Here is a 14601-nt window from a genome sequence, read left to right on the forward strand (position 1 = left end):
GCTACCATACTAACTAAACGTATAACCAAGGTTCTATAATGGAGTATATTCTTCAAACATTCAGAGTTCACTCAACAAAGCTTAGAACTTCCAACATATGAAAAGATAAAATCTATGGAATTTAAAAAAAAGGTATGAGGATACTGTCTAAGTGTAGTAAGTCTACAAGCATTTAATGCCTTTACCCCTAAATGAGGCATAAGAACTCCTTAAACTTACGTAATGACCTGCCCCATGTATCTAAAAGTAGCATACTCAAGGAGCACCTATAATAAACCGTAACATACCATTAACTTCTAAAAAGGAGTTGAAAAACAAAAGAATCTATAAGCTTTAATGATTTGGGCAGACTTTAAACTTGTCTGTATTTATGGCACCTAACAACCTGGAAAAGGAAACTGTTAGCAAATGAATTAATAAAACAATCCTGAAACATCAAGATAATTACAGTCTTACCAATATTTAAATAGATATTAAAATATTTTGGATTTCTAGTGTCCATTATGTTTAATATAGATTACATATGCTACTCTTACTATGAAGAGTTAAATATTTGTATCTTTTTCTGATGACATAGCAGTAAACACAAGGCAACAGAGAATATGGGTTAAAAAAAGATCTAGGCTCAAATCTCAGCTCCAGCACTGGACAGGTACCTGTGACTTTGCACAAGGAAGTTAACTTCCAAGCCTCTGATGTCTGTTGCATATAATGGGGATAATACCTACACATGATGTTTTTATAAAGCTTATTATGAAAGATAACAAGTTCTTAAGAAATACTTAGCTTACAAGGTACACTCAAAGTCAGTAGGTCCATAATACTAAATATACTCAAGGTTTCCAGTCTAACAGATAAATATAAATCATTAATGAACATATGATCAAAACAAGTTTTTATACTCAGCATACAATAAACTGATTTTAACTTCTTCATTGAAAAAATTAAGCAATCCACTACTTCCAAGAAATTCATTTCTACTTAGGAATCATACAAAACTAAACAAAAAAACAGAACAAATCTCCCAATTTGTTAGAAATAAAATCTCATTAGTATATACACAAATAAACAGAGACTTTTCTCCCCAGAATTTGAGTTTTCAGAAATATAATGAAAAATTCACTAGAACTACTGTCTCAGAAATGTCTAAAAACTCCCTGGTTGCCAGGTTTTTTTAATACAAACCAATCAAACTACTTCTAACAAGAATTCAATTTATAGATATTCTGAACCCAAAGACACAAAATGGTTCAGCACTTATATGAAATCTTTCTTTTTACAAGATCTAGACAGCTTAGTTCTCAAAAAGTCAGTATCAGGCAGTTAGCATCAACAAGATCATCGCAGTCCAATAAATAGAAAACTGTTAAGAATGGAAATAAGCACTTTTTAAAATGAAGCAATCAAAGGGCACTAAAAAGAAAATGCAGATTGAACTCAAAGAGGCAGGCATAAATGTTAAGCTAATTGTAAGGGCTGAAAAAACTATCTGCCAGAATTAGTATCTCAATTCAGTAATAAAAGAAAATGTATTTGTTAAGACTAAGTATCCTAGCTAGGACCCAAAAATACCTCCACAGCCCTTTTAATACTCTAAAAATATTATGGAGAGAGAGGGAAAAAAAAAAGAAATGCATAAATTCCCCAAAATGATTAAACTGAAGTTAAAGCCTGATGTACATGCCACATGAGAGGTAAGTTTCTAAAGCTCATACCTCAAAAATCGCATACTGTATAATATGGAGCCTTTGTGATGTTTTTGCATCAAGTCAATCTGTAAGACAGTAGTTACAATATTAGTGAGGACAGTGGGTTAAAACATTTGTTTTCCAAACATGAAGCAAATATCATTCATGGGTTAGGTGCTTTTAGTTGCACTATGGCCTTCTAGGGTTCATATGCTGAAGCAAAAACTGAGATGGAATGCCACTCTCTGCCTTAGAGGACAGAGGCTTGAGGTGGCAGTGAAAAAAATTTTAGAACCAAAGAGAATTTAAATGTTAACTATAACACACAAATCACATGCAAATACAGTTACCACTCATTTTAGTTACCTAATATACAGAAAATGTAATAAATCAGAGAGATTATTCATTTTCATTGACCCAAGCCCTGGGATCTCACATCAACAACCTACCGAGTGTTAGGGATAGTATGTCACCCCTAAATGTGGTTTTATAGTCCAGTTCTTGTAAGCATCATGAAAAGCAACTAAGGAGGGGGGGGAGAAAATCAGCCTGCAAAGGTGAAGTCAGGGAATTCTCTATCAGAAAATATTTCCATAAAGCATCCCAAAATGACTTGATGCAAACACCACACCTAGTGGTGCCCAGAAAAAGCCTGATATTGCTTCAGGCTGTTTTTTAACTAAGCTTATTAAGGGATTTCACTCTTAATGGTGAGATCTAATTTGTAATGAGGATCAAGCAGGAAATGAGATATGCACTAAAGCCAATGAGGTGGGAATGCGTTGATTCTCTGAAGCACTGGCACTCAAAGATAGAGAGCATCACCGTCACAAAGAAGTTGCAGAATATACTGTTTTTCATACTAACAGTTCATACCCCTAAAAATTTACCTTTTAAAAATAAATTCAAGGTTATCCCTGTGATGTCTCTTACTCACCTGGATTCAGACATACTTTCAAAAAAGTGTAAGAGATGGGAGAAGGCGAGGGTGGGATGTTTCGAGAGAACAGCATCGAAACATGTATATTATCTAGGGTGAAACAGATCACCAGCCCAGGTTGGATGAATGAGACAAGTGCTCAGGCCTGGTGCACTGGGAAGACCCAGAGGGATCTGGTAGAGAGGGAGGTGGGAGGGGGGATCGGGATGGGGAATACATGTAAATCCATGGCTGATTCAGTCACTGTATGACAAAAACCACTACAATATTGTAATGTAATTAGCCTCCAACTAATAAAAAAAATGGAAAAAAAAGTGTAAGAGAAAAGGTGAAACTACGCATAACTCTGAGACTTGAGTACATCACACTTTCACATGAGAGACACTGCTCTAAAATATGAATCTGTGGCTAAAAAATTAAGTTGGGAGGCTCAGGGACTTCATTATATGAAATGCCACAGGAGAAAATAGTAAGTTCAAATTTAATAAAACAGAATTGAACCATCAAGCCAAAATTAAAAATTATAAATGAGTTTACCTCAGTTTTACTATAATGAAATATTAAGTTAATATTTCTTGATGAAACTTCCATAGGTACTTAATAAGAATTAAGTATTAAATACCAAATTTTAATTACCTATTTATGGGTTCTTTAGTAATCAACTTTTAATATCAATCAATCCTTAACTAATTACTTTTCGCAGTCTCAAAATACAAAAATATATTTAACTACTGTTGTAAAAGTGTAAAGAATTTCACCTTGCCCAAAGAGAGGCCTGAGTTTACCACTCAACTTCTGTAAAAAGTCTAAACTCTTGGAATGTAATGCCTAGTAAGAGTGTCCCTGTTCACCTGGAAACTTTGGGTCACACCAGAAAGTAAAACTATGGGATCTATGGTGAGGCCTTTGAATCACATGTATCAACTCAACCTTTAGTAGGGCTGGAAACCTAAGTTCATGCATGTGGGCAAATGATCATGGACCCCATGAGAACTCTGGACAACAAGGTTGGGCTGGGCTTCCATGTTTGGTAACATTCCATACGTATTATCACAAGTCAATACCAGGAAACAGGGAGAAGCTCAGAGTTTGGAAGTATCTGAGACTCTGCCCTATGTACCTTTACCCTTGGTGGATTTTAATCTGTATCCTTTAGCCACAATAAACTGCAACCACAAATATAACAGCTTTCAATGAATCTTTAAGTCCTTCTAGTGAATTATCCAACCCAAGAGTGGTCTAGAGGACCCCTAAACTTGCAACTGCTATCAGAAGTAAGGGTGGTATTATGGACATGTTCCTTCTAACTCTGCACCTATACTTAAAATCATTGAATATGCTCTAATGCAAAATTTAAAGGTTGTAAATTTTGTTTTTATGTAATATTTTTAGCAAAACATAGTTTTCAACTTTAATATAGTTTATATCCATTCCAAGGAATCTCAAACACCATCTATTTGACAGACCTCTAAGTCATATTAACCAAAAAGGACAAAGTAAGCAACTACATGGGTACTCCATTAGATTTCAACCTTTGCTTCATGTGCATCTACACTTTGTCTTCAGTGTAAACGTTGTTGAATACACCACTCCTACGTAGCTCTCTGCCTACAACTGAGTCTTCAATGCTGCCCATGACTCCCTAGCCGGGGTTCTCTGCTTTTCCAAAACAGCTGTCAAACTTTCTGCACCTTTCTCTTTCCCCCAGTACTACCGCTGATAAAAATTCCATAAGTGACCTAAAGCAGCACAGCTAATTAAAGGCAGAGTAAGAATGTAAACTCAGTTCAAGTTCTTTAACACTCCACCACTGCCTGCCAACCTCCTTCCAACAATCCACAAGTTTACCTGGGTCTCACACCGAGTCTTTCTTCCCATCACACTCACGATGGAACAAGTTAACCTTCTATCTACAGAGCCTTCTGAATCCATACATCCCCCTATCTTCTGAAGTATGCCCTGCATCTCCAACTTTCCTACTGCTCATCACATCATCAACAAATAAACACACTCAGGTCTTTCTTCTAAAAAAAAAAAAAATGCAGCTCTCTTTTTTCTAAAGCTAATACATCCTTCTAAAGCTAATTGTATAGATAGACTTTTCATAGCTAAACCTCTGGGAAAAAAATTATCATCCTTGCCTTCACTCACTTTTCAACTTGCTGAAATCACAGTCACACCCTGAATGCTCCAAAGTGCTCCACAGAAACCATTCCTCCCAAAGTAGCAACTGCCACTGATGGTTACTTGTCTTTCAAATCCCAAAAGTTTTTCAGTTCATCTTGCTCTGATGACTTGCACTGCTTTTGACAACTCTCTATTCTCATTTTCTCTGTACCACTATAAAGGTTTTCAGTAACTTTAATTCCTGTGACTTTCTCTACTTTTCCCAATCCAAGTAACTTCTTTTGAACTTCCTCCTTTAATCAGTTTAGATTTCATGGTCTTTCACTTCAGTAACTCTTCCCTTAAATTCCCTTAATATTTCCCCCACACCAATCTGGCAAAATCCTAATCCTGCATAAATCCAATTATCAATCACCCATCATCCATCAGTAAGTACCACATTTTCAGGTTCTTCCAAAGTTCATCTTCCACATGTACTATCTGTTCCCCATTCTCTTCAGATTCCAAAACACTCTCCTAAATTCCCTACCCCCTCTCTCCTCCCTTCTCTAACATTCTCTCTACTCGACCAAGAGGAAAAATAAAGATACGAGAACACACACGCACTCAGCTCTAGAACTTTATGGGACTCCATCTATTTCTACCTTCTCGGACTTTTCAAATAATCTTTCTCCTGTGGACTCTACCTTTTCCACCAAACTGAATTTTCTTAAACATGTAAAATTTTCTAGTATCTCCCACTTAAAAATATAAAAACAAATTAAAAACACATACACACAAAAAAAAACAGAAAAACTCCATCAATTCCACATCCCTCCAACCAACCAATCTGCCTTTGCTCTTTGCAGTCAAACAGAACTGTCTCTCCTCCCCATTTTATTTCTTTACCTCTATTAGTTCCTCTGTTTACACCAGTCCAACTTTTGTTCTACCCCTTTTGGCAAAACCAACTAAGACCTCTAGGTTGCTAAAAGCAAGATATATTTCAGGTTGCTCCTTACTCATCCTCTCACAGCAGGCTTTCACAAGGCTACTGAGCAGGGTTCATCAGGCTATGGCCTGCACAAAGGTGCCTTACAGAGGAATGAAGTGGGCTGAATGAAAACTTCTTTTTAAAATCCTTATAATAACCCAGGCTCAGATCCTGATAATTCAGAGTAACTAGATTCTTTCCTTCCTTTGGCTTATAGGCTGTTGCTGCTGCTGCTGCTAAGTCGCTTCAGCCGTGTCAGACTCTGTGCGACCACATAGACGGCAGTCCACCAGGCTCCCCCATCCCTGGGATTCTCCAGGCAAGAACACTGGAGTGGGTTGCCATTTCCTTCTCCAATGCATGAAAGTGAAAAGTGAAAGTGAAGTCGCTCAGTCGTGTCCGACTCTTAGCAACCCCATGGACTGCAGCCTACCAGGCTCCTCCGTCCATGGGATTTTCCAGGCAAGTGTACTGGAGTGGGGTGCCATTGCCTTCTCCTATAGGATGTTATACTCTGTATTTCTTCCTACATCTCCACTTCTGCTTTTTCAGGAACCTCTGAAGACTTACTCAGCCTCTTCTACCAAACCACTAAGCCTTGGAGTTTCTCAAAGCTTGACCATAGGCCTTTTATTCATCTCTTCTGCAAACTATGCTGATGGCAATACTTAACACCTGTATGACACAGACTCCCAAATCTAGGCCTCCATCAAAGACATGCACTCTGAGATCCAGACCTATATACCCAACTGTTTAACAACAACAAAAAAGCACTTTTAATGTTCTAATGCCTCAAACACAACTGGCTCCTTTCTTCCCAGAACTCCCACTTTAATAACGGTGGGCATTTTCCAACAAATGGCACTATTTGGTCAGACAGACATATTATGTTGGTGCAAAAGAAATTGCAGTTTTATACTGCTGAACTTGGCCATTTGATATTAGAACACTTTCTTAAATGTGGTTATGTTATACATCATTTTAATGCACATTTCTCGCTTTATGTTTTTTTGCTAATGACTTATTACTTGTTACAGTAAAGTTCAGTTGTGTCCGACTCTTTCCGACCCCATGGACTGCAGCACGCCAGCACCCCCCCCATCCCCCGTCCATCACCAACTCCCGGAGCTTGCTCAAACTCATGTCCATCAAGTCGGTGATGCCATCCACTCATCTCATCCTCTGTCGTCCCATTCTCCTCCTGCCTTCAGTCTTTCCCAGCATCAGGGTCTTTTCCAATGAGTCAGTACTTCGCATCAGGTAGCCAAAGTTTATACTTTCATCAGGTGCCACCAATCAGGTGGTCAAAGTAGACTCAAACTAGCTGTTTATATTTATTTTAGACTAGGGAAATAATGTTAGACAAAAAGCAAATCCAAGTGATTTTCTTATTCGAGTTCAAAATGTGCCATAAAGCAGTGGAAGCATCCCAACATCAATAACACATTTGGCCCAGGAATTGCTAATGAATATACAGTGCAGCGGTGGTTCAAGAAGTTTTGCAAAGGAGACTAGAGTCTTGAAGATGAGCAGTGCAGTGGCCAGCCACCAGAAGTTGACAATGACCCATTGAGAGATCATCAAAGCTGATCCTCTTACAACTACACAAGAAGTTGCCAAAGAACTCAACATCAACCATTCTAAGGTCATTTGGCATTTGAAGCAAATTGGAAAGGTGAAAAAGCTCGGTAAGTGGGTGTCGCATGACCTGACCAAAAATTTTAAAAAAACTGTCATTTTGAAGTGTCATCTTTTATTCTACACAACAATAAAGACCCATTTCTCGATCGGACTGGGATATGTGATGCAAAGTGGATTTTATATGACACCAGCAATGACCAGCTTAGTGGCTGAACCAAGAGAAAGCTCCAAAGCACTTTCCAAAGCCAAACATACACCAAAAACTGTCATGGTCACTGCTTGGTGGTCTACTGCCAGTATGATCCACTACAATTTTCTGAATCCCACGAAAACCATTACATCTGAGAGTAAGCTCAGCAAACTGATGAGATGCACCAAATACTGCAACGCCTGCAGCCAGCATCGGTCAACAGAAAGGATCCACTTCTTCTCCACAACATCTGACTGCATGTTGCACAACCAACGCTTCAAAAGTTGAACAAATAAGGCTACGAAGTTTTGCCTCATCCACCATCTTCACCTAACCCCTCACCAACCACCTACCACTTTCTTCAAGCATCTCAACAATTTTTTGCAGGGAAAATGTTTCCACAACCAGCAGGAGGCAGAAAATACTTTCCAAGAGTTCATCAAATCCCAAATTTTTACACTACAGGAATAAACAAACTTATTTCTCATTGGCAAAAATGTGTTGACTGCAATGGTTCCTTATTTTGGTAAATAAAGATGTGTTTGAGCCTAGTTAAAATGATTTAAAATTCACAATCTGGAACTGTAATTACATTTACACCTACCTAATAGTATGTTTTCCACCTCTAGTTCTCACCTCTGTTCCATTTCTCCCCACACTGCAACAAAAACAATTCTAATAAAACACAAATGTGATGTCCTCCCACTGCCATTATCATCTTCTGGCCCTCGCTTCCCTTTTCAGCTAACTCTCCACACTCTTGTAACCCTTTTATATTCTGTGCCCCATCCATCCCATTCTTTCAGTGCCCCAGTCACCTTGCTAAGTCTGTTTGCATGGAACAGCCTTCTCCTTGGCCCTCAATAATCTTTCAATGTCCTTTAAGCTTTAGCTTTCCTTTGCAAAGTTTCTGATTCCCCTGAGACTGACTAGGAATCCCTGTTACATAAGTACTACCCGAAACCTAACAGTTCCTTAACTCTTACACCATTGGAGAAGCTTATTTAACTGTGTTCCGCCAGGAGACTGTAAAGTCCAGAAGGGCAGGAGCCTGTCAGTGTTGCTTGTCACTGTATTCCCATTGCCCAGAGAGCAAAAAATTATTTCCTATGACTGCCTCTTCGCACAATCGAGGCCCTTCTCTTTACTCTAGAATGCAGTCCCCTAACTTAACCCAACACTAATTTTTCTTCAAGATTCAACCTAGAACCCATACTCCCTCTCCCATATGTTCTATTAAAAATGAACAATGTTTTCTTGGTTATTTTCTACAAGAGCACTTAACAGTAATAACTCCAAAAGATGAAATAAATAAGATAGTTCCAACCCTCTAAGAATTTACAATCTAGAAAGAAAAGAACTGTTAGTATAAATTCCAATTAGGAATATAAAATGTTCTGTGATTTCAGGGGGAAAAAGAAATCCTATGATTCAGTACCTTCTTTAAACTTACTTTAAACTTTTACTCTCAGAGAGAGTACCACACTAGCTTGCACTTTAGTGCTATACTAGCTTCAATTTGTTTACTAGTTTGAGATGTCAGCATTGAAGGCAGACGTACTATATTATCTAACACCACACACTTTTCATAGGGAAAGGAGAACAGCATGATGCTGCAAGGAGAGTGGAGGGAAACTAGATGACGACCTTGGATCAAAATCCATTATGATTATTTAAGTAAAAACTTCGTCTTGTAACACAAAAAAGAACCCAGTAATAGAAAGGGATGGATTCAGTAGTACATTTAAATAAATTCTGAGTCTTTTAAACCTACTTAATATGCATATTACAAGTCTCATTTTTGTGCAAAGGATTACTATCAAGTGAAAAGACCACTCACAAAACCAGAGAAAATACTTGCAAATCATGTATCTCTTAAGAGTCTAGTATATAAAGAACTCCTATAACTAAGCAAGAAAACAATCAAATTTAAAAATGGGCAAAAGATCTGAATAGATACATCTCTCCAAAGATATACATATGGCCAATTAGCACATGAAAAGTTGCTCAGCTTCACTGGCAAAAGGGTGCTAAATCACTTCAGTCGTGTCCAACTCTTTGTGACCCTACGGATGGTAGACCACCAGGCTTGAGATTTCCCAGGCAAGAACACGGGAGTGGGTTGCCATTCCCTTCTCCAGGGGATCTTCCTGACCCAGGGATCGAAACCAAGCCTCTTATGTCTCCTGCATTGCCAAGTGGGTTCTTTAACACTAGCGCCACCTGGAGGAAAATGCAAATCAAAACCACAAAGAGAAAGCACCCATTAAGAGAGTCAAAAAATTTGTTAATGGTAAATAACTAAAGTTGTGAGAGGTGGAAAATTTGGAGCCCTCATACATTATGAGAATGTAAAATGCTAGAACCCACTTCAGAAACAGCATTTCCTCAAAAAGTTAAACAGAGAAATACCACATGATTCAGCAAATCAACTCCAATTGACTACCAAGTATATGCCCCAAAGAACTGAAAACAAAGTGTTCAAACAGAAATTTACACATCAATGTCCACCACAATACTATTTAAAGTAGCAAAAAGGCAGAAACTCAAATGCAGATCAAACAATGAATGTATAAACAAAATGTGTAAATCTATACAATGGAAGATTACTCAGCCATACCTACTACAACATGGATGACCCTTGAAAATGTTATACTAAGTCAAAGAGGTCTGACACAGTAGGCTACATATTACATGATTCCATTTATATGACATGCCCAGAACAGACAAATCTATAAAGAAAGTAGATTTATGGTTGCAAGGGGGTGGGAAGAGGGGAAAATTGGGAGTGATTGCTTAGTTAGTACTAGATTTCGATCTGGGATGACAAGAAGCTCTGGAACTAGGTGTTGGTCACGGCTGCGCACACTATGAATGTACTTAATAACACTGAATTGTAAAATGGTAAATTTTATGTGTATTTTACCACAATTTTTTCAAAACTTATTTATAACATTCTTGAAAAGACAAAATTATAGGGGAGGAAAAAAAAAAGACCAGTCATTACCAAGGACTAGGAAAAGCTGACTACAAAAGGGAACAAGGAAACTTGGGGGCGTGGGGTGAAGGGGATGATGGAACTATTGATAGCTTGACTGTGGTGGTCACTTTTTTATTTTCTTTACATAATTCTTTACAGTAAAGATATAAAAACAAGTAAGGACCATTAGGCTTCCCAGGAGGCACACTGGTAAAGAATCCACCTGCCAATGCAGGAGATGAAAGAGATGTGGGTTTGATCCCTGGGTGGGGAAGATCCCCTGGAGGAGAAAATGGCACCCCACTCCAGCATCCTTGCCTGGAGAATTCCACGGACAGAGGAGCCTGGTGGGCTCCAGTCCACAGGGTCACACAGAGTTGGACACCACAGAGCACACAAAAGGCCATTCATTTTTAATAATTTGATATTTCATGTTTTACACTGCCTACCAAATTTAATAGTCCTTTTCAATGGAAAAGCAAAAACGTAACACTGGATACTCTCCAGTGAAATCAAAGACTGTTAGTGTCTGAATTTACCAAACGGTAAAGAATTTACCAGATTCTTTACCACTGTGTCACCTGGGTAATCCAATGGTCTTTTACTTATTTTTACACCTTTACTGTAAAGAAATACACTATTTCCTTTATGTTTGACCTATTGAGATATAATTTACATGCCCTAGAGTTCTTTTTGAGTTTTGAGGAATGCAGACAGTATTTAGCACTAACTAAACTTCACTTAGTGTCTGAACTTTAAGCTTGGGAAGAATTAACCTAGGCACGGTACAGAAAGAAACCTATTCATATTGCCTACTCATTTTCAAGAAATTTTAAAGAGTCAAAGCACTCAGTTCAGGCACTCAGTCGTGCCCGACTCTTTGCGACCCCATGGACTGCAGCATGCCAGGCTTCCCTGCCCATCACCAACTCCCAGAGCTTGCTCAAACTTATCTCCATCAAGTCACATCCAACCATCTCATCCTCTGTCGTCCCCTTCTCCTCCTTCCTTCAATCTTTCCCAGCATCAGGGTCTTTTCCAATGAGTCAGTTCTTCTCATCAGGTGGCTAAAGTACTGGAGTTTCAGCTTCAGCACCAGTCCTTCCAATGAATATTCAGGACTGATTTCCTTTAGGACTGACTGGTTTGATCTCCTTGCAGTCCAAGAGACTCTCAAGAGTCTTCTCCAACACCACAGCATCAAATCAAATCAATTCAAATCAAAGCATCAATTTTTGACACAAGCATCAAAGCACTATGGCTAGCAAAATCAGAAAAATCACTGCTTGAGAGGCAGGCAATCCACTTCTAATCTGTTTTATGTATGTTAAGTATTATGTACTTCATCTGGCATAAATTCACATCTTACTAGGCATTAAGAATACTGATGTCTATAAAATCTGGTATCCTTTTAATCTTCAATACAAATATGAATTCTTAGTATTTAACAAAAAAAAATGTTGTTAATGCTAAATAATTGTTCACCTGAAGGCTCCCAAATCTAAAGCACCACATTAATTTGATTTACTCTCCTCTGAAGTTTATTTTTAACACAAGTTGGTTTACAGCCTTAAATAAAACTCTGCTTCAGCTACCATTTTTGCATTGCTTATCTTCCTCTTTTGTCAGCAAGTCCTGGAAGTACTTTAGAAACATCCCATTCAGTCTGGGAAACTGTCAAAATTGAAAGGAAATCTCTTACTCCATGACCTCCCTAGCAGAATAGGACAGAAAGACTGAAAGTCTACAAAGAAACATGTCCCACCCCCTCATCCCCACCCAAACTCTCCAACTAAAATGCCAAACATAACCCCTGAGGACAGAGAAGATTAAGGATCACTGGAGAAGGAAATGGCAGCCCACTCCAGTATTCTTGCCTGGAGAATTCCTATGGACAGAGGAGTCTGGCAGGCTACAGTCCATGGGGTTGTAAGAGTTAAGACATGACTTAGCGACTACACCACCACCAAGAGATAAACCCTAAAGGAATCCTAAAAGGAAAAGTCTTGAAACCAGATTGGAACTCCAATCAATGAAAAGACAGAGTGTTTTATAAGAAATGTGTGAAACCATCTTTAAAAAGTCCTGAAAACTGAGGTTGGGGGAGGGGTGAGCAAAGTATAAACAAATCATTTTTTTTTCTTTCTACAGGTCAAGAAAAATGAACTGGTTGCCAAAATTCCCTCATAACACATTAAGAAAACATGGTTCAGTTCAGTTGCTCAGTCGTGTCCAACTCTCTGCAACCCCATGGACTACAGAACACCAGGCTTCCCGATCCATCATCAACACCCGAAGTCTACTCAAACTCCTGTCCATTGAGTTGGTGATGCCATCCAACCACCTCATCCTCTGTTGTCCCCTTCTCCTCCTGCCTTCAATCTTTCCCAGCATCAGAGTCTTTTCCAATGAGCCAGTACTTCGCATCAGGTGGCCAAAGTATTGGAGTTTCAACTTCAACATCAGTCCTTCCAATGAATATTCAGGACTGATCTCCTTTAGGATGGACTGGTTGGATCTCCTTGCAGTCCAAGGGACTCTCAAGAGTCTTCTCCAACACCACAGTCCAAAAGTATCAATTCTTCGGCACTCAGCTTCCTGTATAGTCCAACTCTCACATCCATACGTGACTACTGGAAAAACCATGGACCTTTGTTGACAAAATCATGTCTCTGCTTCTAAGAAAACATAAATATTATGCAATTCAACAAAGGTATTTTTAAAGAAAACTATTATTGAGTTAGGCTCTACTGCCATAATGGTATGGTATACCCCACAAGTCCTGGGCATAGTCAAGGATTTGGGCAACAAAACAGCAATATTCTAACATGCACCCCTTAACACTTATCACATATCTCAAATATAGTAGCAAGCATGGAAAAAACACTGAATTTCATATTCCACACATGATTTTCAACAGAGACATTACCAGAAATATCTTTAGAGTATTCTCAAATTAGACACATGACCCCCACTCCAACCCTCTTAAAAAATAAATACACCTAAGAGAAACCTTAGGTGTATTAACTTTTATATGCAGAGTATATCATGAGAAACGCTGGGCTGGAAGAAGCACAAGCTGGAATCAAGATTGCCGGGAGAAATATCAATAACCTCAGATATGCAGATGACACCACCCTTAAGGCAGAAAGTGAAGAGGAAATAAAGAGCCTCTTGATGAAAGTGAAAGAGGAGAGTGAAAAAGTTGGCTTAAAGCTCAACATTCCAGAAACTAAGATCACGGCATCTGGTCCTATCACTTCATGGGAAACAGATGGGGAAACAGTGGAAACAGTGGCTGACTTTATTTTTTTGGGCTCCAAAATCACTGCAGATGGTGACTGCATCCATGAAATTAAAAGACGCTTACTCCTTGGAAGGAAAGGAGTAGACAACCTAGACAGCATATTAAAAAGCAGAGACATTACTTTGCCAACAAAGGTCCGTCTGGTCAAGGATGTGGTTTTTCCAGTGGTCATGTATAGATGTGAGAGTTGGACTGTGAAGAAAGCTGAGGGCCAAAAAATTGATGCCTTTGAACTGTGGTGTTGGAGAAGACTCTCGAGAGTCCCTTGGACTGCAAGGAGATCCAACCAGTCCATCCTAAAGGAGATCAGTCCTGGGTGTTCATTGGAAGGACTGATGCTGAAGCTGAAACTCCAATACTTTGGCCACCTCATGCGAAGAGTTGACTCATTGGAAAAGACCCTGATGCTGGGATGGATTGGGGGCAGGAGGAGAAGGGGACGACAGAGGATGAGATGGTTGGATGGCATCACCGACTCGATGGACATGAGTTTGAGTAAACTCTGGGAGCTGGTGATGGACAGGGAGGCCTGGCGTGCTGCTATCGTGGGGTCGCAAAGAGTCGGGCAAGACAGCCACTGAACTGAAGTGAACTGAAGAGAAACCTAAACTCCTTGGTTTTACCTTTAATTTTACCAACACAACAACACTAAGACAGCAGCTGGATCTTTAAATGGACCCTGATTCCTTCCAACATCTCGAGTAACTCCTCTAGGACCTATCGTGTTAGGTATCCTGGGGTAGGAAATACACTAT

At 39.1% G+C, this 14601-nt stretch overlaps 1 protein-coding gene across 2 annotated transcripts in view; it reads right to left on the reverse strand.

Moving 5' to 3' along the window:
- SMG1 (SMG1 nonsense mediated mRNA decay associated PI3K related kinase) overlaps nt 1–14601 on the reverse strand; it is a 99152-nt gene that overhangs the window by 71513 nt on the left and 13038 nt on the right. The window contains exon 2 of one of the 2 annotated variants that reach the window (XM_020879055.2): nt 1716–1774. The exons of the other annotated variant lie outside the window; for it this stretch is intronic. Within the exon in view, the coding sequence (XP_020734714.1) occupies nt 1716–1765 (50 nt within the window). The 5' untranslated portion in view covers nt 1766–1774. The remainder of the gene's footprint in view (nt 1–1715; nt 1775–14601) is intronic. 2 annotated transcript variants of the gene reach the window in all.

The sequence above is a fragment of the Odocoileus virginianus genome, chromosome 33 (genome assembly GCF_023699985.2).
Source record: "Odocoileus virginianus isolate 20LAN1187 ecotype Illinois chromosome 33, Ovbor_1.2, whole genome shotgun sequence".
NCBI classification, from domain to species: Eukaryota; Metazoa; Chordata; class Mammalia; order Artiodactyla; family Cervidae; genus Odocoileus; species Odocoileus virginianus.